Source organism: Heterodontus francisci, unplaced genomic scaffold (genome assembly GCF_036365525.1).
Source record: "Heterodontus francisci isolate sHetFra1 unplaced genomic scaffold, sHetFra1.hap1 HAP1_SCAFFOLD_764, whole genome shotgun sequence".
Classification (NCBI taxonomy): Eukaryota; Metazoa; Chordata; class Chondrichthyes; order Heterodontiformes; family Heterodontidae; genus Heterodontus; species Heterodontus francisci.
In genome coordinates this window covers 199097-224203 of record NW_027140478.1, presented here as the reverse complement: position 1 = coordinate 224203, position 25107 = coordinate 199097, and the positions used below count along the sequence as shown (strand labels likewise).

General features: G+C 45.4%; 1 protein-coding gene across 1 annotated transcript in view; it reads left to right on the top strand.

Moving 5' to 3' along the window:
- LOC137359971 (glutamate receptor ionotropic, kainate 5-like) overlaps nucleotides 1-25107 on the top strand; it is a gene marked incomplete at its 3' end in the record, with an annotated part of 260230 nt that overhangs the window by 64873 nt on the left and 170250 nt on the right. Inside the window, exon 5 of the mRNA XM_068025563.1 lies at nucleotides 8248-8413. Within this exon, the coding sequence (XP_067881664.1) occupies nucleotides 8248-8413 (166 nt within the window). The remainder of the gene's footprint in view (nucleotides 1-8247; nucleotides 8414-25107) is intronic.

The following is a 25107-nucleotide window of genomic DNA, read 5'->3' as shown; positions in this document are numbered from 1 at the left end:
TCACTGAGCCTTTAATCACTGAGCCTTTAATCACTGTGCCTTTAATCAATGTGCCTTTAATCACTGAGCCTTTAATGAAACTCCCTTTAATCACTGTCCCTTTAATCACTGTCCCTTTAATCACTGAGCCTTTAATGAAACTCCCTTTAATCACTGTCCCTTTAATCACTGTCCCTTTAATCACTGTCCCTTTAATCACTGTCCCTTTAATGAAACTCCCTTTAATCACTGAGCCTTTAATCACTGTCCCTTTAATCAATGTCCCTTTAATCACTGTCCCTTTAATCACTGTCCCTTTAAACACTGTCCCTTTATTCACTGTCCCTTTATTCACTGTCCCTTTAATCACTGTCCCTTTAGTCACTGTCCCTTTAGTCACTGTCCCTTTCGTCACTGTCCCTTTCGTCACTGTCCCTTTCGTCACTGAGCCTTTAATCACTGAGCCTTTAATCACTGTCCCTTTAATAACTGAGCCTTTAATCAGTGTCCCTTTAATCAGTGTCCCTTTAATCAGTGTCCCTTTAATCAGTGTCCCTTTAATCAGTGTCCCTTTAATCACTGCCCCTTTAATCACTGCCCCTTTAATCACTGCCCCTTTAATCACTGCCCCTTTAATCACTGCCCCTTTAGTCACTGCCCCTTTCGTCACTGAGCCTTTAATCACTGAGCCTTTAATCACTGAGCCTTTAATCACTGAGCCTTTAATCAATGTGCCTTTAATCACTGTCCCTTTAATCACTGTCCCTTTAATCAATGTCCCTTTAATCAATGTCCCTTTAATCAATGTCCCTTTAATCACTGAGCCTTTAATCAATGTGCCTTTAATCACTGTCCCTTTAATCACTGAGCCTTTAATGAAACTCCCTTTAATCACTGTCCCTTTAATCACTGTCCCTTTAATGAAACTCCCTTTAATCACTGAGCCTTTAATCAATTTCCCTTTAATCACTGTCCCTTTAATCAATGTCCCTTTAATCACTGTCCCTTTAATCACTGTCCCTTCAATCACTGTCCCTTTAATCACTGTCCCTTTAATCACTGTCCCTTTAGTCACTGTCCCTTTAGTCACTGTCCCTTTAGTCACTGTCCCTTTCGTCACTGTCCCTTTCGTCACTGTCCCTTTTGTCACTGAGCCTTTAATCACTGAGCCTTTAATCACTGTCCCTTTAATCACTGAGCCTTTAATCACTGTCCCTTTAATCACTGTCCCTTTAATCAATGTCCCTTTAATCACTGCCCCTTTAATCACTGCCCCTTTAATCACTGCCCCTTTAATCACTGCCCCTTTAATCACTGCCCCTTTCGTCACTGAGCCTCTAATCACTGAGCCTCTAATCACTGAGCCTTTAATCACTGAGCCTTTAATCACTGAGCCTTTAATGAATGTGCCTTTAATCACTGAGCCTTTAATCACTGAGCCTTTAATCAATTTCCCTTTAATCACTGAGCCTTTAATGAAACTCCCTTTAATCACTGTCCCTTTAATCACTGTCCCTTTAATGAAACTCCCTTTAATCACTGTCCCTTTAATCAATGTCCCTTTAATCAATGTCCCTTTAATCAATGTCCCTTTAATCAATGTCCCTTTAATCACTGTCCCTCCAATCAATGTCCCTCCAATCACTGTCCCTTTAATCACTGTCCCTTTAATCAATTTCCCTTTAATCACTGTCCCTTTAATCAATTTCCCTTTAATCACTGTCCCTTTAATCACTGTCCCTTTAATGAAACTCCCTTTAATCACTGTCCCTTTAATCACTGTCCCTTTAATGAAACTCCCTTTAATCAATGTGCCTTTAATCAATGTGCCTTTAATCACTGTCCCTTTAATCACTGTCCCTTTAATGAAACTCCCTTGAATCACTGTCCCTTTAATCAATGTCCCTTTAATCACTGAGCCTTTAATCAATGTGCCTTTAAACAATGTCCCTTTAATCACTGTCCCTTTAATCACTGTCCCTTTAATCACTGTCCCTTTAATCACTGAGCCTTTAATCAATTTCCCTTTAATCACTGAGCCTTTAATGAAACTCCCTTTAATCACTGTCCCTTTAATCACTGTCCCTTTAATCACTGTCCCTTTCGTCACTGTCCCTTTCGTCACTGTCCCTTTCGTCACTGTCCCTTTCGTCACTGAGCCTTTCGTCACTGAGCCTTTAGTCACTGAGCCTTTAATCACTGTCCCTTTAATCACTGAGCCTTTAATCACTGAGCCTTTAATCACTGTCCCTTTAATCACTGTCCCTTTAATCACTGCCCCTTTAATCACTGCCCCTTTAATCACTGCCCCTTTAATCACTGCCCCTTTAATCACTGCCCCTTTAATCACTGCCCCTTTAATCACTGCCCCTTTAATCACTGCCCCTTTAATCACTGCCCCTTTAATCACTGCCCCTTTAATCACTGCCCCTTTCGTCACTGAGCCTCTAATCACTGAGCCTCTAATCACTGAGCCTCTAATCACTGAGCCTTTAATCACTGTCCCTTTAATCACTGTCCCTTTAATCAATGTCCCTTTAATCAATTTCCCTTTAATCACTGTCCCTTTAATCAATTTCCCTTTAATCACTGTCCCTTTAATCACTGTCCCTTTAATCACTGTCCCTTTAATCACTGTCCCTTTAATCAATTTCCCTTTAATCACTGTCCCTTTAATCACTGTCCCTTTAATCACTGTCCCTTTAATGAAACTCCCTTTAATCACTGTACCTTTAATCAATGTGCCTTTAATGAAACTCCCTTTAATCACTGTCCCTTTAATCACTGTCCCTTTAATCACTGTCCCTTTAATCACTGTCCCTTTAATCACTGAGCCTTTAATGAAACTCCCTTTAATCACTGTCCCTTTAATGAAACTCCCTTTAATCACTGAGCCTTTAATCACTGTCCCTTTCGTCACTGTCCCTTTCGTCACTGAGCCTTTAATCAGTGTCCCTTTAATCAGTGTCCCTTTAATCAGTGTCCCTTTAATCAGTGTCCCTTTAATCACTGTCCCTTTAATCACTGTCCCTTTAATCAATTTCCCTTTAATCACTGTCCCTTTAATCACTGTCCCTTTAATCACTGTCCCTTTAATCAATGTCCCTTTAATCACTGTCCCTTTAATCACTGTCCCTTTAATCACTGTCCCTTTAATCACTGTCCCTTTAATCACTGTCCCTTTAATCACTGTCCCTTTAATCAATTTCCCTTTAATCACTGTCCCTTTAATCACTGTCCCTTTAATCACTGTCCCTTTAATCACTGTCCCTTTAATGAAACTCCCTTTAATCACTGTACCTTTAATCAATGTGCCTTTAATGAAACTCCCTTTAATCACTGTCCCTTTAATCACTGTCCCTTTAATCACTGTCCCTTTAATCACTGAGCCTTTAATGAAACTCCCTTTAATCACTGTCCCTTTAATCACTGTCCCTTTAATCACTGTCCCTTTAATCACTGTCCCTTTAATCACTGTCCCTTTAATGAAACTCCCTTTAATCACTGAGCCTTTAATCACTGTCCCTTTAATCACTGTCCCTTTATTCACTGTCCCTTTCGTCACTGTCCCTTTCGTCACTGAGCCTTTAATCACTGTCCCTTTAATAACTGAGCCTTTAATCACTGTCCCTTTAATCAGTGTCCCTTTAATCAGTGTCCCTTTAATCAGTGTCCCTTTAATCAGTGTCCCTTTAATCACTGCCCCTTTAATCACTGCCCCTTTAATCACTGCCCCTTTAATCACTGCCCCTTTAATCACTGCCCCTTTCGTCACTGAGCCTCTAATCACTGAGCCTTTAATCAATGTGCCTTTAAACAATGTGCCTTTAATCACTGTCCCTTTAATCACTGTCCCTTTAATGAAACTCCCTTTAATCACTGTCCCTTTAATCACTGTCCCTTTAATGAAACTCCCTTTAATCACTGAGCCTTTAATCAATTTCCCTTTAATCACTGTCCCTTTAATCAATGTCCCTTTAATCACTGTCCCTTTAATCACTGTCCCTTTAATCACTGTCCCTTTCGTCACTGAGCCTTTAATCACTGAGCCTTTAATCACTGAGCCTTTAATCACTGAGCCTTTAATCACTGTCCCTTTAATCACTGAGCCTTTAATCACTGTCCCTTTAATCACTGTCCCTTTAATCACTGCCCCTTTAATCACTGCCCCTTTCGTCACTGAGCCTCTAATCACTGAGCCTCTAATCACTGAGCCTTTAATCACTGAGCCTTTAATCACTGAGCCTTTAATGAATGTGCCTTTAATCACTGTCCCTTTAATCACTGTCCCTTTAATCAATGTCCCTTTAATCAATGTCCCTTTAATCACTGAGCCTTTAATCACTGAGCCTTTAATCACTGTCCCTTTAATCACTGTCCCTTTAATGAAACTCCCTTTAATCACTGAGCCTTTAATCAATTTCCCTTTAATCACTGTCCCTTTAATCACTGTCCCTTTAATCACTGTCCCTTTAATCAATGTCCCTTTAATCAATGTCCCTTTAATCAATGTTCCTCCAATCAATGTGCCTTTAATCACTGTCCCTTTAATCACTGTCCCTTTAATGAAACTCCCTTTAATCACTGTCCCTTTAATGAAACTCCCTTGAATCACTGTCCCTTTAATCACTGTCCCTTTAATCACTGAGCCTTTAATCAATTTCCCTTTAATCACTGAGCCTTTAATGAAACTCCCTTTAATCAATGTCCCTTTAATCACTGTCCCTTTAATCAATGTCCCTCCAATCACTGTCCCTTTAATCACTGTCCCTTTAATCAATTTCCCTTTAATCACTGTCCCTTTAATGAAACTCCCTTTAATCACTGTACCTTTAATCAATGTGCCTTTAATCACTGTGCCTTTAATGAAACTCCCTTTAATCACTGTACCTTTAATCAATGTGCCTTTAATCACTGTCCCTTTAATGAAACTCCCTTTAATCACTGTCCCTTTAATGAAACTCCCTTGAATCACTGTCCCTTTAATGAAACTCCCTTGAATCACTGTCCCTTTAATCACTGTCCCTCTAATCAATGTGCCTTTAATCACTGAGCCTTTAATCAATGTGCCTTTAATCAATGTGCCTTTAATCACTGTCCCTTTAATCAAACTCCCTTTAATCACAGCCTTTAATCAATGTGCCTTTAATCACTGTCCCTTTAATCAATGTGCCTTTAATCACTGTCCCTTTAATCAATTTCCCTTTAATCAATTTCCCTTTAATCAATTTACTTTAATCACTGTCCCTTTAATCACTGTCCCTTTAATCACTGTCCCTTTAATCACTGTCCCTTTAATCACTGTCCCTTTAATGAAACTCCCTTTAATCACTGTACCTTTAATCGCTGAGCCTTTAATCAATGTCCCTTTAATCACTGTCCCTTTAATGAAACTCCCTTTAATCACTGTGCCTTTAATCAATGTGCCTTTAATCACAGCCTTTAATCAATGTGCCTTTAATCAATGTCCCTTTAATCGCTGAGCCTTTAATCGCTGAGCCTTTAATGAATGTCCATTTAATCACTGTCCCTTTAATCACTGAGCCTTTAATGAATGTCCCTTTAATCACTGTCCCTTTAATCACTGTCCCTTTAATCACTGAGCCTTTAATGAATGTGCCTTTAATCACTGTCCCTTTAATCACTGTCCCTTTAATCACTGAGCCGTTAATCACTGTCCCTTTAATCACTGTCCCTTTAATCACTGTCCCTTTAATCACTGTCCCTTTAATCACTGTGCCGTTAATCACTGTGCTGTTAATCACTGTCCCTTTAATCACTGTCCCTTTAATCAATATCCCTTAAACCTGGACCCACATTGGTCCTAGTTATGCCTGACTTTTCGTGGGATGTGTTGAATATTTCTTCTTCCAGTCATACACTTGCCCCTTCCCTCAACTCCTTTCCCAGTACATTGATGACTGCATTTATTTTATTTGGAGATACAGCACTGAAACGGGCCCTTTCGGCCCACCCGAGTCTGTGCCGACCAACAACCACCCATTTATACTAACCCGACAGTAATCCCATATTCCCTACCTGCACTAGGGGCAATTTACAATGGCCAATTTACCTATCAGCTGCAAGTCTTTGGCTGTGGGAGGAAACCGGAGCACCCGGCGGAAACCCACGCGGTCACATTGGTGCCATTTCCTGCACTCACCCTGAACTGGGAACGTTTAATCAATTTGCTTCTAATTTCTACCCTTCTCACACTTTCACAAGGTCCATCTCCAACTCTTCCCTACCCTCCCTCAACTTCTCTCTCTCTATTTCTGGAGGCAGGCTATCAATAAATATTCAGCGATCGGACAGCTACCTTGGCTACAGGTTGCCACACTCCACCTCCTGTGAGGACTCCATTCCACTTCTCCCAGTCCCTCCAGCTCTATTGCGTCTGTTCTGATGATGCAACCTGCCGCAACAGCACTGCTGATATTTGATCGTCTCCAGATCCATCACCCCTGTAGGTAATGAGTTCCAGGTCATTACCGCCCGCTGTTTCCTGTTGCAGGCGGTCCGTATCATCCTCACTGTTTGCCTCACCTCCAAGTTTGGTGTCATTGGCAACTTTTGAAATTCTCCTTTATATTCCAAAATCCAAGTCCCCACATTCCACCCCACCAGCCTTCAAATTCAACCGATCGTCCTCTGCCATTTCTGCCAGGCTGCAATCCCTGCCGTCCGTTTTGTTTCCTTTTCTCCGCATGTTTCGGTCTGAATTATTTCTCTCTCTCTCTCGGGCGACAATTGCTCATTATTCTCCCATTCACAATTCCGCTGGACACATCTTTTGTCTCCTTACTTGTCCAATTACCACTCCCTTTGGCTCTGCCCCATCCCATGTCTCCACCCGATCACCTTTGTTCTTTTTCTACCCTCCCCCATTTGACCTCCTTAAAAACCTTTGCCATTTCTAACTTTTCCCAGTTCCGATGAAGGGTCATTGACCTGAAACGTTAACTCTGCTTCTCCTTCCACAGATCTGCTGAATATTTCCAGCATTTTCTGTTTTTATTTCCTTCAATTAATGCCCCTTCAAAGATTGTCCCTTTAATAAATGTCTCTTTAATCAATTTTCATTTAAACATTGGTCCTTTACTCAATGTCCCTTTAATTAATGACACTTTAATCAATTGCCTTTTGATCACAGCCCCTTTAATCATGTTCCCTTTCATTAATGTCCCTTTAATCAATGTCTCTTTAATTATATTTCCTTTAATCAATGTCCCTTTTAAAATGTCCCTTTAATCAATGCCCCTTTAATGATATTCCTGTTAATCAATGTTCCTTTTAACAATGTTATTTTAATCAATGTCTCTTTAATCAATGTTCCTTTTACCATTGGCCCTTTAATGAATGTTTCCTTAATCAATTCCCCTCTAATCGATGTCCTTTTAATCATTTTCCCTTTAAACAATGTCACTTTAATTAATGACCCTCTGATCAATGTTCCTTTGAACATTGACCCTTTAATCAATGCTCTTTAATCTATGTTCCGTTAATCATTGCTGCTGTAATCAATGAGCCTTAAGACAAGTCCATGACTGACTGAGAACACCAACATAAGTGATCACTCCCTTTCAATGGAAGGAGGAGAGTTTGTAATCTGCTTTCATTATGGAATCCTTTGTCTCTCAGTAAGAGGTGAACACCATGTTGGTGAAGCAGTTCCATCCCATTCGTCCCATTCCACCCACCCTGTCCCAGCCCATCCCAACCACTTCACCCATTCCATTCACCAATTCCACCCACCCTACCCTATCCCATCCCATTCACATGTCCCACCCACCCACCCTCCCTGTCCCAGCCCATCCCAACCACTTCACCCATTCCATTCACCAATTCCACCCACCCTATCCTATCCCATCCCCTTCACCCCATTCCATTCACAAATCCCACCCTACCCGACCCACCCTATCCCACCGCACTCCAACACACCCTTTATCACACCACATCCCGACACAACACATTCCATCTCAGCACACCCCGCCTCATCTCATCCCAAGTCACCCACCCAGTCCCACCCAATTCCATCCCAACAAACACCGCGCCCCTTCCCCCCCACCCCCCCCCCCCCCCAGTGTGAGGGTGAGGGATTGTGTTAAATCTGAGGGTGAGTGTTTTGAGGTTGAGTGTGCGGGATATCGTTTGAGGGTGAGGGTTGGGATTAGGGTTTAGTTTGGGGTTCGGGATGAACTGAGGGTTCAGGCTGAAGACTCGGGTTTGGAACTCACTCTAAGCTCTCCCTGCTTTCTCCATGTGTAGATTCCCCACATTAAGGTCGGTCCCGAGGAGACCCCGAAATTACAGTACTTGAGATTTGCTTCCATCAGCTTGTACCCAAGTAATGAAGACATCAGCCTGGCAGTGAGCAGTATCCTGAAGTTCTCCAGCTGTCCTTCCAGCAGCCTTGTCTGTGCCAAAGCTGAATGTAAGGACACAAAGTGATGTGTGCTCTGTGTAATCACGCAACAGGTTATCCCTGCTAAAAACAAACTCCTCCCCAGTTTGGCCCGTCCTCACTCCCAAGAATTCTCTTCCTCAGCGATTCCAGTCTCCGTCTCAGCAACACCCGCCCGTCTGTGCTCCCTAGACCGGTCATTCCTACAAACCCAATCCGGCCAATTACCGCCCCATCAGTCTACTCTCGATCATCAACAAAGTGATGGAAGGTGTCATCAACAGTGCCATCAAGCAGCACTTAAACAGCAATAACCTGCTCACTGACGCTCAGTTTGGGCTCCGCCGGGGCCACTCAGCTCCTGACCTCATTACAGCCTTGGTTCACACATGGACAAAAGAGCTGAACTCAAGAGGTGAGGTGAGAGTGACTGCCCTTGACATCAAGGCAGCATTTGACCGAGTATGGCATCAAGGAGCCCGAGCAAAACTGAGGTCAATGGGAATCAGGGGGAAAAATCTTCGCTGGTTGGAGTCATACCTGGCACAAAGGAAGATGGTTGTGGTTGTTGGAGGTCAATCATCTCAGCCCCAGGACATCACTGCAGCAGTTCCTCAGGGTAATGTCCGAGGCCCAACCATCTTCAGCTGCTTCATCAGTGACCTCCCCTCCATCATGAGGTCAGAACTGGGGATGTTCACTGATGATTGTATGATGTTCAGGCCCATTTGCAATTCCTCAGATACTGAAGCAATCTGTGTCCATATGCAGCAAGACCTGGACAATATCCAGGCTTGGGCTAATAAGTGGCAAGTAACATTTGCGCCACACAAGTGCCAGGCAATGACCATCTTCAGTAAATCGTTGAATAACCTACCATCAACATCCTGGGGGGTTACCATTGACTACAAACTGAACTGGAGAAGCCACATAAATGCTGTGGCTACAAGAGCAGGTCAGAGGCTGGGAATCCTGAGGTGAGTAACTCACCTCCTGACTCCCCCAAAGCCTGTCCACCATCAACAAGGCACAAGTCAGGAGTGTGATGGAATACTCTCCACTTGCCTGGATGGGTGCAGCTCCAACAACACTCAAGAAGCTCGACACTATCCAGGACAAAGCAGCCCTCTTGATTGTCACCCCATCGACAAACATTCACTCCCTCCACCACCGACGCACAGTGGCAGCAGTGTGTACCATCTACAAGATGCACTGCAGCAACGCACCAAGGCTCCTTAGACAGCACCTTCCAAACCCGCGACCTCTACCAACTAGAAGGACAAGGGCAGTGGATGCATGGGGACACCACCACCTGCAAGTTCCCCTCCAAGTCACACACCATCCTGACTTGGAACTATATCGCCGTTCCTTCACTGTCACTGGGTCAAAATCCTGGAACTCCCTTCCTAACAGCACTGTGGGTGTACCTACCCCACATGGACTGCAGCGGTTCAAGAAGGCAGCTCACCACCACCGTCTCATGGGCAATTAGGGATGGGTAATAAATGCTGGCCTGGCCAGTGACGCCCACATCCCATGTAGCAATAAGAAAAATGCCTCTCCCCTTCCAATCCTGCACCTTTCTCTGTCTGCCCCTGAAATAAACTCACTCTCTAAGCATTTACAACAATGCTTTCAAACTCCCAGCTGCCAAGCCTATGGCTCTTCTACAATACTTCTGCAGTTATCCATTTGCCTAACCACTTTCTCATTTTCACTCTTGTCCCCTCGCGTTCTCCTGGCTCAGTTGTCCCCCCCGGTATGACCCAGTTTTCCCCCTTAAGTCCAAGATGCCCAAACTTGAGTGTATCTGGCCCACCACTGGTTTGGCATGGCATCGATCACTGTCGGAACATAGGAACAGGAGCCAGCTCCACCAATAAATTAAATTGTGACCGATCTGTATCCTGCCTCCATCTAACCGCCTTGGTTTGCAATTGCTTCGCACCCTTGCCCTCCAGAAATCTATCAAGCTCAGTTTTAAAGCTGTCAATTGTCTCCCCAGCCTCCAACAGGTTTTGGGGGACAGAGGTCCAGATTTCCAATACCCTAACACTAGGTTCTGAAAGGGCTTGCTGGGGTAGAAGCTGAGAGCTTGTTCCCACTGGTCAGGGAATCTAGAACGTGGGGGACACAGTCTCAGGATAAGGGACCAATCATTCAGGACTGAGATGAAATTGGCAGAGCATTCTCGATGGGCCATATGGTCTACCCCTGCTCCCATTTCTTGTGGTCTTGTAACACAACAGCAACCACAGATTGCATCTATATAGCCCCCTAACATCGTAAAACACCACAAGGTGTTTCACAGGAACGTTGCCAAGCAAAATGTGACACTGAGCCAAAGAACGTGATACTGGGACAAACGAGCAAAAGCATGGTCAAAGAGTAAGGTCTTAAGGGGCATCTTAACGGAAGAGGGAGAGGTTTACAAAGGGAACTCCAGAGCTTAGAGCCCAGGCAGCTGAAAACATAGCGTTCAATGTCACAACCATCAAAATTGGCGACACTCGAGAGGCCGGAATGAGAGGAGCACAGATATCTCGGAGGGTTGTGGGGCTGGAGGAGGTTACAGAGATAAGGAGGCCATGCAGGGATTGGAAGACAAGGATGGGGGTTTGAAACTGAACCTCGAGCCAGTGTGGGTCAGCGAGCACAGGGGTGATGGGTGAACGGGACTTGGTGCGAGCTAGGACACGGGCTGCATAGTTTTTGGATGACCTCAAGTTGAGGGCGGACGGGAGGCCAGGTAGAGATGAGTTAGACTAGTCAAGGCCGGCGGTGACAAATGCATTGATGAGGGGCTCGTGTTGGGGACGTGGCAGTAGGCAGTCTTACCGATGGCACAGGTATGTGCTGGGCAGTTCGCATATGTCATCAAGGTTGTGAAAAAGTCTGCTTCAGCCTTAGATAATTGTCAGGGAGAGAGATGGAGCTGGTGGCGAGGTAATGAAGTTTGTGGCAAGGCCCAAAGCCAATAGTGTCAATCTTCCGAACATTTAGTTCGTCTTAAAAGGCCGAGCTCGAATTTGAAGTTTATGCCCCTTGACCTGGATTCTCCCATCAAAGGAAACGGTTTCTCTCCATCTACCCTACCAACACCGTTAATCATTGTAAATAATTCCATTCGATCGCGCCTTAATCGTCTATCGAATACCAGCTTAGTCTCTGCAACATGGGTTCATAACTTCAGGCGTTTACTGAAGGCAGCTGATCTGGCTTTGCACGTCAAGTGATATCACATCCGCAAGCAACTTCCTCAAAATCATCCATTACTCCTGGGTCATTCTGGAGAGGGAATTATGGAATCATGGAGTCAGAGAAGTATAGGATGGTTACAGCACAGGAGGAGGCCATTTGTCCCATCTTTCCCGTGCCAGCGCTCTGAGAGAGCAACCCGGCTTGCCGCTTATTGCCGTCCGCCTTAAATCGATGTGCCTGACTTGCAGCCCTCGCGCCTCTCTGCACGTCCTTCCCTTCTCCAGGTCCAACAGTTCCAGCTTCTCCAATCTGGCCACGTCACTGAAATCCTTCACAGCCGGAACGATTCTTGTGACTTATCAACTTTAATTACAGCCACCCTTTCTCATACCTCCTTTATCAATGTTTAGCCCACCCAGTGTCTCAATTACCTCCTCTTTCATTACGACATTAACAGCAGCATCTTCCTTAGTAAAGACGGATACAATGTACTCCTTCTGTACCTCAGCCATGCCCTCTACCTCCATGCATGCATCCCCTTTTTGGGCCCTAATCAGGCCCACACCTCCTTTTTATCACCCTTCTACTATTTATATATGTAGAAGCTTTTGGATTCTCTTTTATGTTAGTTGCCAGTCTCTTCTCATGCTCTCTCTTTGCTTCTCTTACTTTATTTACTTTCCCCCCCTGAACTTTTTTATATTTAGCCTTGTTCTCGCTTGTATTATCAACCAGACTTCTGTCATATGCCCCCCCTTTTTTTTTTGTTTCATCTTAGTCTTTCATCATCCAGGAAACTGTGGCTTTGTTTGCCCTACCTTTTCCCCTGATGGGATGGACTGGGACTATAACTGAACCATCTCCTCTTTAAAGGCAGCCTGTTGTTCCATTACAGTTTTTGCCTGCCAATCTTTGATTCCAATTTACCTAAGCCTTATGGTATTATGATCACTGTTTCCTAAATGTTCCTTGACTGACACTTGATCCACTTGACCCACCTCATTCCCCAGATCCAGCAATGCCTCCTTCCTTGTTGGGCTGGAAATATACAGATCTCAAAAATGTTCCTCAATGCAAAGCCTTGCACCATTTCTCCAGCCATCTGATTTATCCTCCTATTTCTGTATTCAGTAGCACGTGGCACTGGGGAGTAATCTGAGGATTATGACCTTTGAGTTCCTGTTTACTCATTTCTTTCTTCCTACCGATGTCATTGGCACCAGTATGGACAACGTCTGCTGGCTCTTTGCCCTCTCCCCCCTTAGGGTACTCTGCAGCGACTCAGTGACGCACCTGGGAGGCAACTCACCATCCTGGAATCACATCTGCAGCCACAAAAAATGCCTCTCTGTTCCCCGAGCTACAGAGCCCCCTTAAATCTTCCTGCTGCCCCTCCGACAAGCTGAATCAGCTGTGCCCTCTCCCTCTCTGCCTGTGTGCCCTTAAGCTGTGGGGTGCCCATATCCAGAAACCCGCTGAACCTTGCAGATGTACCACAGTGAGTTCACTGTTCCAGCTCTGAAACCCAGAGCTGGAGCAGCTCCTGCTGATTGTCCAGGACACATGAAACCTCCTGCAGTTCCCAAATGTTACCCGATGTGCATTACACGGAACTGATGTTCACTCCCATGCCTTTGTCTATTAGATGAATTAAACTTAACAGAAATAAAGTCTTATGAGAGACTTATATGAAAAAAAAATCACCGCACATTCCGATACTTTATTTTTTTTCTTTAATCTTGCTCCCGGGCACTCACACTCGCTCTGCTCTGCTGCTCTGTCCCCAAACTCCTTCATCTACGCATTCCTCTCCTCCAGGCTCTCCGAACATGCAGCTACCTATCGTCTGTCCTCTGATGTCGCTCCTTGAGTTTTATTTTTTTTGATTCTTCTCTGCCAGTTCTCGCTCTGACTCCCACTGTATCCCCACCAGCGCTTTCACCTCTAAGTGTCCGGCACTGTTTCCCCTCAGACTCGCTCTCACTCTGACTCCCACAGTCTCACTTTCTCTCTCTCTTTCGCTCTCTTGACTCCCACAGACTCTCACTCTCCCTCCCTCTGTCTGACTCTCACAGACTCTGGGGAGGTGCTCAGTTTCTCAAGGGCAGTCAGGAGCAGGAGTAGGCCATTCAGCCCATCGAGCCTGCTCCGCCATTCAATACCATCATGGCTGATCATCCAATTCAATGCCTTTTTCCCCACACTATCCCCTTATCCCCTTATGTCATTTATATTTAGAAATCTGTCAATCTCTGCTTTAAACATACTCAATGACTGAGCTTCCACAGCCCTCTGGGGTAGAGAATTCCAAAGATTCACAACCCTCTGAGTAAAGGAATTTCTCTTCATCTCTGTCCTAAGTGGCTTCCCCCTTATTTTGAAATTGTGTCCCCTGGTTCTAGACTCCCCAACCTGGGGAAACATCTTAGCTGCATCTACCCTGTCTATCCCTTTAAGTATTTTGTAGGTTTCAATTAGATCACCTCTCATTCTTCGAAACTCTAGAGAATACAGGCCCAGTTTCCCCAATCTCTCATCGTAGGACAGTCCCGCCAACCTGGGAACAAGCCTGGTGAACCTTCGTTGCACTCCCTCTATGGCAATAATATCCTTCCTGAGGTAGGGGATGGGAAATAAATGCTAGCCTAGCCAGAAACACCCACATCCCTTGAACAAATACAAAAAAAAGCTCGCACTCTCTCTCTCTCTCTCTCTCTGACTCCCACAGGCTCGCTCTCTCTCTCTGGCCCCAACTTCTTTTCTCTGCTACCAGTCACTTTCTTAAACACCTCTCCCCTGCCCCCTCCACTCTGCCCCCTCCACCCTCAACTCTACCAAGCAAGTGTGGGGAGCACATGGATTTCTGTCTCCCTAAGATGAGACCATCTATTAAATCTCCTCTGCTTCTTCCTCCTTCCACTTACCACAAATCCCCCCCAGATCCCCCCACCGACCCTGTCCTGAACTCACATCAATCACTCGTCTCTTCTACCTCCCCTTGCGCTGTTTTCGAATTCACCTTTTACATGAGACCCACTTCCTGCTGCCTCAAACCTATTCCCATTTCCTGCTTCCTCAAACCTATTCCCATTTCCTGCTTCCTCAAACCTATTACCACTTCCTGCTCTCTTGAACCTATTCCCACTTCCTGCTGCCTCAAACCTATTCCCATTTCCTGCTGCCTCGAACCTATTCCCACTTCCTGCTTCCTTGAACCTATTCCCACTTCCTGCTTCCTTGAACCTATTCCCATTTCCTGCTTCCTTGAACCTATTCCCACTTCCTGCTTCCTTGAACCTATTCCCATTTCCTGCTTCCTTGAACCTATTCCCATTTCTTGCTTCCTTGAACCTATTCCCATTTCCTGCTTCCTTGAACCTATTCCCACTTCCTGCTTCCTTGAACCTATTCCCATTTCTTGCTTCCTTGAACCTATTCCCATTTCCTGCTTCCTTGAACCTATTCCCACTTCCTGCTTCCTTGAACCTATTCCCATTTCCTGCTTCCTTGAACCTATTCCCACTTCCTGCTTCCTTGAACCTATTCCCACTTCCTGCTTCCTTGAACCTATTCCCACTTCCTGCTGACTCTAACATGTTACCACTTCCTGCTCTCTTGAACCTATTGCCACCAAACTGTTTCTGACCTCATTTCCCCATATTGGCTGATATTGTAAACAGTTCCCTGTCCTCAGTTTCTGTCCGCTTCCCTTTCAATCCCCCTTTTACCATCCCCCTCCTCAAAAGATCCACTTTGACCTCTCCATACTTGCAGACTGCTGCCTCGTCTTGTTTTATTTTGTCCTCCCATGTCCTTGAATATGCAGTTCCCTCCCAAATCCAAATTGGTACAATTCTACATACAGTTTTAACCTCTATACCGAAGGAAAGATATACTTTCCTCAGGGCGGGTGGGGGGCGACAAAAGTTCACTAATTTGATTCTTGGAATGAAATGGTTATCGTATTAGGAGAGATTGAACAGAATGGACCTCTGTTTTTCTGGAGTTTTAGAAGAATGAGAGGTGATTTCATGACCGTGTTTACCAACTGGAAGAAGCACTGAAGGTAGCAATGTCCATCACCAAGAGTGACTCGGTAGCACCACTACTGACCGAGCTGGCCGAGTCCTAAAGGACATAGCTGCTAGACTGGGTCTGTGGCAGGTGGTGAGGGAACCAACACGAGGGAAAAACATACTTGACCTCGTCCTCACCAATCTGCCTGCCGCAGATGCATCTGTCCATGACAGTATTGGTAGGAGTGACCACCGCACAGTCCTTGTGGAGACAAAGTCCCATCTTCACACTGAGGGTACCCTCCATCCTGTTGTGTGGCACTATCACCCTGTGCTAAATAGGATAGATTTCAGACAGATCTGGGCATCCAAGAGGCGCTGTGGGCCATCGGCAGCAGCAGAATTGTACTCAATCACAATCTGTAACCTCATGGCCCGGCATATCCCCCACTCTACCATTACCATCAAGCCAGGAGACCAACCCTGGTTCAATGAAGAGTGCAGGAGGACATGCCAGGAGCAGCACCAGGCATACCTCAAAATGAGGTGTCAACCTGGTGAAGCTACAACACAGGACTATCTGCGTGCCAAACAGTGTAAGTAGCATGCGATAGACAGAGCTAAGTGATCCCACAACCAACGGATCAGATCAAAGCTCTGCAGTCCTGCCACATCCAGCCGTGAATGGTGGTGGACAATTAAACAACTAACTGGAGGAGGTGGCTCCACAAATATCCCCATCCTCAATGATGGGGGAGCCCAGCACATCAGTGCAAAAGACAAGGCTGAAGTATTTGCAACAACCTTCAGCGAAAAGTGCTGAGTTGATGATCCATCTCGGCCCCCTCCTGAAGTCCCTGATATCACAGATGCCAGTTTTCAGCCAATTCGATTCACTCCGCGTGATGTCAAGAAACGACTGAAGGCACTGGATACTGCAAAAGCTATGGGCCCTGACAATATTCCGGCACTAGTACTGAAGACCTGTGCTCCAGAACTTGCCACGCCCCTAGCCAAGCTGTTCCAGTACAGCTACAATTTTGGCATCTACCCTGCAATGTGGAAAATTGCCCAGGTATGTCCTGTACACAAAATGCAGGACAAGTCCAACCCGGCCAATTACCGCCCCATCAGCCTACTCTGTAAAGTGATGGAAGGTGTCATCAACAGTGCCATCTAGTGGCACTTGCTTAGCAATATCCTGCTCAGTAACGCTCAGTTTGGGTTCCGCCAGGGCTACTCAGCTCCTGACCTCATTACAGCCTTGGTTCAAACATGGACAAAAGAGCTGAACTCAAGAGGTGAGGTGAGAGTGACTGCCCTTGACATTAAGGCAGCATTTGACTGGGTATGGCATCAAGGAGCCCGAGCAAAACTGAGGTCAATGGGAATCAGGGGGAAAACACTCTGCTGGCTGGAGTCATACCTAGCACAAAGGAAGATGGTTGTGGTTGTTGGTGGTCAATCATCTCAGCTCCAGGACATCACTGCAGGAGTTCCGCAGGGTAGTGTCCTAGGCCCAACCATCTTCAGCTGCTTCATCAATGACCTTCCTTCAATCATAAGGACAGAAGTGGGGATGTTCGCTGATGATTGCACAATGTTCAGCACCATTCGTGACTCCTCAGATACTGAAGCAGTCCGTGTAGAAATGCAGCAAGACTTGGACAATATCCAGGCTTGGGCTGATAAGTGGCAAGTAACATTCGCACCACACAAGTGCCAGGCAATGACCATCTCCAACAAGAGAGAATCTAACCATCTCCCCTTGACATTCAATGGCATTACCTTCGCTGAATCCCCCACTATCAACATCATAGGGGCTACCATTGACCAGAAGCTGAACTGGGACAGCCACAAAAATACCGTGGCTACAAGAGCAGGTCAGAGGCAAGGAATCCTGAGGCGAGTAACTCACCTCCTGACTCTCCAAAGCCTGTCCACAATCTACAAGGCACAAGTCAGGAGTGTGATGGAATACTCTCCACTTGCCTGGATGGGTGCAGCTCCAACAACACTCATGAAGCTCGACACCATCCAGGACAAAGCAGCCCGCTTGATTGACACCCCATCTACAAACATTCACTCCCTCCACCACCGATGCACAGTGGCAGCAGTGTGTACCATCTACAAGATGCACTGCAGCAACGCACCAAGGCTCCTTTGACAGCACCTTGCAAACCCGCGACCTCTACCAACTAGAAGGACAAGGGCAGCAAATGCATGGGAACACCACCACCTGCAAATTCCCCTCCAAGTCACACACCATCCTGACTTAGAACTATATCACCGTTCCTTCACTGTCGCTGGGTCAAAATCCTGGAACTCCCTTCCTAACAGCACTGTGGGTGTACCTACCCCACATGGACTGCAGCGGTTCAAGAAGGCAGCTCACCACCACCTTTTCAAGGGTAATTAGGGATGGGCAATAAATGGTGGCCTGGCCAGTGACGCCCACATCCCACGAACGAATGGTAAACTATCCCTCTCCTTTCTCTGCCCATCTGCAGCCTTTGCCCTGGTTGTCTAACCAGCATCCTTCAACACCTCTCCTCCCTTGTCCAAATAGTTGGGACTGCCCTCATCTAATTACGATCTTATCTATCTAATCACAGCCAAACCTTCTCTAGCAATGGCTTCACTTCTTCCTCTTACCTCTGGAGTCCTCAGAAGCAATTCTTGGTCCCTTCTTCTTCCTCACCTACATGCTCCCCGTCAGCAACATCATCTGCAGACATGGGATCGGCCTCAACATGTACGCTGATGACTCACAGCTCTACCTCTGCCTCAACCCCGACTAATTCTGTGTTTTCAGGCTCAGAGTGACGTGAGGGAGGCTCAGGAGGCAGGGGTGGTCTTCAAAATCAGTATTGGTCTCTATAGTCCATGTTGGTCTCTATTGACACTGATGGTCTCTACAGGCAGTATTGGTCTCTATATGCAGTGTCAGTCTGCATTGACAGTGTTGGTCTCACTAGTTGGTGTTGCTTTATATAGACAAAGCTTGCCTCAGTAGACCATGCTCAGCTCTATGGACAGTATTGGTCCTTATTGAAATTGTTGGACTGCACAGGGTTGATCTCTGTAGGCAGGGTTGGTCTCTATAGGCTGTGTTGATCTCTATAGATAATTTTTGTCTCTCCAGACAGTGTTGGTCACTATAGACCATGCTGGTCTCTATGAACTGTGTTAGTTCCTCGGGATAGTGTTGGCTTCTATAGATAACGCAGGTCTGTATACAGAGTGTGAGTGTCGACAAGTAGCACTGTGCTCTGTAGAATATGTTGGTCTGTGTATACAATGTTAGTCTGTGTAGACAGTGTTGGTCTGTGTAGACAGTGTTGGTCTCTATATACAGTGTTGGTCTCTATATACAGTGTTGGTCTCTATATACAGTGTTGGTCTCTATATACAGTGTTGGTCTCTATATACAGTGTTGGTCTCTGTAGACAGTGTTGGTCTGTGTATACAACGTTGGTCTGTGTAGACAGTGTTGGTCTCTATATAAAGTGTTGGTCTCTATATAAAGTGTTGGTCTCTATATAAAGTGTTGGTCTCTATATAAAGTGTTGGTCTCTATATAAAGTGTTGGTCTCTATATAAAGTGTTGGTCTGTGTAGACAGTGTTGGTCTGTGTAGACAGTGTTGGTCTCTGTTGACAATGTTGGTCTGTGGAGACAGTGTTGGTCTCTGTAGACAATGTTGGTCTCTGTAGACAATGTTGGTCTCTGTAGACAATGTTGGTCTCTGTAGACAGTGTTGGTCTGTGTATACAGTGTTGGTCTGTGTATACAGTGTTGGTCTGTGTATACAGTGTTGGTCTGTGTAGACAATGTTGGTCTGTGTATACAGTGTTGGTCTCTGTAGACAGTGTTGGTCTGTGTATACAGTGTTGGTCTGTGTATACAGTGTTGGTCTCTATATAAAGTGTTGGTCTCTATATAAAGTGTTGGTCTCTATATAAAGTGTTGGTCTGTGTAGACAGTGTTGGTCTGTGTAGACAATGTTGGTCTGTGTAGACAATGTTGGTCTGTGTAGACAGTGTTGGTCTCTATATAAAGTGTTGGTCTCTATATAAAGTGTTGGTCTCTATATAAAGTGTTGGTCTGTGTAGACAGTGTTGGTCTGTGTAGACAATGTTGGTCTCTGTAGACAATGTTGGTCTGTGTAGACAGTGTTGGTCTGTGTAGACAATGTTGGTCTCTGTAGACAATGTTGGTCTGTGTATACAGTGTTGGTCTGTGTATACAGTGTTGGTCTGTGTATACAGTGTTGGTCTGTGTAGACAATGTTGGTCTGTGTATACAGTGTTGGTCTGTGTATACAGTGTTGGTCTCTGTAGACAGTGTTGGTCTGTGTATACAGTGTTGGTCTGTGTAGACAATGTTGGTCTCTGTAGACAGTGTTGGTCTGTGTAGACAGTGTTGGTCTGTGTAGACAGTGTTGGTCTGTGTAGACAGTGTTGGTCTGTGTAGACAGTGTTGGTCTGTGTATACAGTGTTGGTCTCTATATAAAGTGTTGGTCTCTATATAAAGTGTTGGTCTGTGTAGACAGTGTTGGTCTGTGTAGACAGTGTTGGTCTGTGTAGACAGTGTTGGTCTGTGTAGACAGTGTTGGTCTCTATATAAAGTGTTGGTCTCTATATAAAGTGTTGGTCTCTATATAAAGTGTTGGTCTGTGTAGACAGTGTTGGTCTGTGTATACAGTGTTGGTCTGTGTATACAGTGTTGGTCTCTATATAAAGTGTTGGTCTCTATATAAAGTGTTGGTCTCTATATAAAGTGTTGGTCTCTATATAAAGTGTTGGTCTGTGTAGACAGTGTTGGTCTGTGTAGACAATGTTGGTCTGTGTAGACAGTGTTGGTCTCTATATAAAGTGTTGGTCTCTATATAAAGTGTTGGTCTCTATATAAAGTGTTGGTCTGTGTAGACAGTGTTGGTCTGTGTAGACAATGTTGGTCTCTGTAGACAATGTTGGTCTCTGTAGACAATGTTGGTCTGTGTAGACAGTGTTGGTCTCTGTAGACAATGTTGGTCTGTGTATACAGTGTTGGTCTGTGTATACAGTGTTGGTCTGTGTATACAGTGTTGGTCTGTGTAGACAATGTTGGTCTGTGTATACAGTGTTGGTCTGTGTATACAGTGTTGGTCTCTGTAGACAGTGTTGGTCTCTGTAGACAGTGTTGGTCTGTGTATACAATGTTGGTCTGTGTATACAATGTTGGTCTGTGTATACAATGTTGGTCTGTGTAGACAGTGTTGGTCTCTATATACAGTGTTGGTCTCTGTATACAGTGTTGGTCTCTGTATACAGTGTTGGTCTCTGTAGACAGTGTTGGTCTCTGTAGACAGTGTTGGTCTGTGTAGACAGTGTTGGTCTGTGTAGACAGTGTTGGTCTGTGTAGACAGTGTTGGTCTGTGTAGACAATGTTGGTCTCTGTAGACAATGTTGGTCTCTGTAGACAGTGTTGGTCTGTGTATACAGTGTTGGTCTGTGTATACAGTGTTGGTCTGTGTATACAGTGTTGGTCTGTGTAGACAATGTTGGTCTGTGTATACAGTGTTGGTCTCTGTAGACAGTGTTGGTCTCTGTAGACAGTGTTGGTCTGTGTATACAATGTTGGTCTGTGTATACAATGTTGGTCTGTGTAGACAGTGTTGGTCTCTATATACAGTGTTGGTCTCTATATACAGTGTTGGTCTCTATATACAGTGTTGGTCTCTGTATACAGTGTTGGTCTCTGTAGACAGTGTTGGTCTGTGTAGACAGTGTTGGTCTGTGTAGACAGTGTTGGTCTGTGTAGACAGTGTTGGTCTGTGTAGACAGTGTTGGTCTGTGTAGACAGTGTTGGTCTGTGTAGACAGTGTTGGTCTGTGTAGACAGTGTTGATCTGTGTAGACAGTGTTGGTCTGTGTAGACAGTGTTGGTCTCTGTAGACAGTGTTGGTCTCTGTAGACAGTGTTGGTCTCTGTAGACAGTGTTGGTCTGTGTAGACAGTGTTGGTCTCTGTAGACAGTGTTGGTCTCTGTAGACAGTGTTGGTCTCTGTAGACAGTGTTGGTCTCTGTAGACAGTGTTGGTCTCTGTAGACAGTGTTGGTCTCTGTAGACAGTGTTGGTCTCTGTAGACAGTGTTGGTCTGTGTATACAGTGTTGGTCTGTGTATACAGTGTTGGTCTGTGTAGACAGTGTTGGTCTCTATATACAGTGTTGGTCTCTGTAGACAGTGTTGGTCTGTGTAGACAGTGTTGGTCTGTGTAGACAGTGTTGGTCTGTGTAGACAGTGTTGGTCTGTGGAGGCAGTGTTGGTCTGTGGAGGCAGTGTTGGTCTGTGGAGGCAATGTTGGTCTGTGGAGGCAATGTTGGTCTGTGGAGGCAATGTTGGTCTGTGGAGGCAATGTTGGTCTGTGTATACAATGTTGGTCTGTGTATACAGTGTTGGTCTCTGTATACAGTGTTGGTCTCTGTACACAGTGTTGGTCTGTGTATATAGTGTTGGTCTCTACATACAATGTTGGTCTGTGTAGACAGTGTTGGTCTCTATATGCAGTGTTGGTCTCTATATGCAGTGTTGGTCTCTATATGCAGTGTTGGTCTGTGTAGACAATGTTGGTCTGTGTAGGCAGAGTTGGTCTCTGTACACAATGTTGGTCTCTGTACACAATGTTGGTCTGTGTAGACAGTGTTGGTCTGTGTAGACAGTGTTGGTCTGTGTAGACAGTGTTGGTCTGTGTAGACAGTGTTGGTCTCTATATACAGTGTTGGTCTCTATATACAGTGTTGGTCTGTGTATATTGTGTTGGTCTCTATATACAGTGTTGGTCTGTGTATACAGTGTTGGTCTGTGTATATTGTGTTGGTCTCTACATACAGTGTTGGTCTGCGTAGACAGTGTTGGTCTGCGTAGACAGTGTTGGTCTCTATATACAGTGTTGGTCTCTATATACAGTGTTGGTCTCTATATACAGTGTTGGTCTCTATATACAGTGTTGGTCTCTATATACAGTGTTGGTCTCTATATACAGTGTTGGTCTCTGTAGACAGTGTTGGTCTGTGTATACAACGTTGGTCTGTGTATACAACGTTGGTCTGTGTATACAACGTTGGTCTGTGTAGACAGTGTTGGTCTCTATATAAAGTGTTGGTCTCTATATAAAGTGTTGGTCTCTATATAAAGTGTTGGTCTCTATATAAAGTGTTGGTCTCTATATAAAGTGTTGGTCTCTATATACAGTGTTGGTCTCTATATACAGTGTTGGTCTCTATATACAGTGTTGGTCTCTGCATACAGTGTTGGTCTCTGCATACAGTGTTGGTCTCTACATACAGTGTAGGTCTGTGTATACAGTGTAGGTCTGTGTATACAGTGTAGGTCTGTGTATACAGTGTAGGTCTGTGTATACAGTGTAGGTCTGTGTATACAGTGTTGGTCTGTGTATACAGTGTAGGTCTGTGTATACAGTGTAGGTCTGTGTATACAGTGTAGGTCTGTGTATACAGTGTAGGTCTGTGTATACAGTGTTGGTCTGTGTATACAGTGTTGGTCTGTGTATACAGTGTTGGTCTCTAATGACACTGTTGGTTTCAATAGGCCATGTTTGTCTCCATAGGCAGTGTTTGTCTCCATAGGCAGTGTTTGTCTCCATAGGCAGTGTTTGTCTCCATAGGCAGTGTTTGTCTCCATAGGCAGTGTTTGTCTCCATAGGCAGTGTTTGTCTCCATAGGCAGTGTTTGTCTCCATAGGCAGTGTTTGTCTCTATTGAATCTGTTTGTCTCTGTAGGCAGTGTTTGTCTCTGTAGATAGTGTTGGTGTCTTTGGGCAGTGTTGGTCTCTGTAGGTAGTGTTGGTCTCTGTAGGTAGTGTTGGTCTCTGTAGGTAGTGTTGGTCTCTGTAGGTAGTGTTGGTCTCTGTAGATAGTGTTGGTTTCTGTGGGCAGTGTTGGTCTCTGTGGGCAGTGTTGGTCTCTGTGGGCAGTGTTGGTCTCTGTGGGCAGTGTTGGTCTCTGTGGGCAGTGTTGGTCTCTGTGGGCAGTGTTGGTCTCTGTGGGCAGTGTTGGTCTCTGTGGGCAGTGTTGGTGTCTTTGGGCAGTGTTGGTCTCTGTAGGTAGTGTTGGTCTCTGTAGGTAGTGTTGGTCTCTGTAGGTAGTGTTGGTCTGTGTAGGTAGTGTTGGTCTCTGTAGGTAGTGTTGATCTCTCTGGGCAATGTCGGTCTCTGTGGGCAGTGTCGGTCTCTGTGGGCAGTGTTGGTCTCTGTGGGCAGTGTCGGTCTCTGTAGATAGTGTTGGTGTCTTTGGGCAGTGTTGGTCTCTGTAGGTAGTGTTGGCCTCTGTGGGTAGTGTTGGTCTCTGTGGGCAGTGTTGGTCTCTGTAGGTAGTGTTGGTCTCTGTAGGTAGTGTTGGTCTCTGTAGGTAGTGTTGGTCTCTGTAGGTAGTGTTGGTCTCTCTGGGCAGTGTTGGTCTCTGTAGGTAGTGTTGGTCTCTGTAGGTAGTGTTGGTCTCTGTAGATAGTGTTGGTCTCTGGGCAGTGTTGGTCTCTGGGCAGTGTTGGTCTCTGGGCAGTGTTGGTCTCTGGGCAGTGTTGGTCTCTGGGCAGTGTTGGTCTCTGGGCAGTGTTGGTCTCTGGGCAGTGTTGGTCTCTGGGCAGTGTTGGTCTCTGTGGATAGTGTTGATCTCTATGGGCAGTGTTGGTCTTTGTAGATTGTGTTGATCTCTTTGGGCAGTGTTGGTCTCGGGGCAGTGTTGGTCTCGGGGCAGTGTTGGTCTCGGGGCAGTGTTGGTCTCGGGGCAGTGTTGGTCTCTGGGCAGTGTTGGTCTCTGGGCAGTGTTGGTCTCTGGGCAGTGTTGGTCTCTGGGCAGTGTTGGTCTCTGGGCAGTGTTGGTCTCTGGGCAGTGTTGGTCTCTGTGGATAGTGTTGATCTCTATGGGCAGTGTTGGTCTTTGTAGATTGTGTTGATCTCTTTGGGCAGTGTCGGTCTCTGTAGATTGTGTTGATCTCTATGGGCAGTGTTGGTCTTTGTAGATTGTGTTGATCTCTATGGGCAGTGTTGGTCTTTGTAGATTGTGTTGATCTCTATGGGCAGTGTTGGTCTTTGTAGATTGTGTTGATCTCTATGGGCAGTGTTGGTCTCTCTGGGCAGTGTTGGTCTTTGTAGATTGTGTTGATCTCTATGGGCAGTGTTGGTCTCTGTAGATAGTGTTGATCTCTATGGGCAGTGTTGGTCTTTGTAGATTGTGTTGATCTCTTTGGGCAGTGTTGGTCTCTGTAGATTGTGTTGATATGTATGGGCAATGTCGGTCTCTGTAGATTGTGTTGATCTCTATGGGCAGTGTTGGTCTCTGAAGATAGTGTTGGTCTCTATGGTCAGTGTTGGTCTTTGTAGATTGTGTTGATCTCTTTGGGCAGTGTTGGTCTCTGTAGATTGTGTTGATATGTATGGGCAATGTCGGTCTCTGTAGATTGTGTTGATCTCTATGGGCAGTGTTGGTCTCTGAAGATAGTGTTGATCTC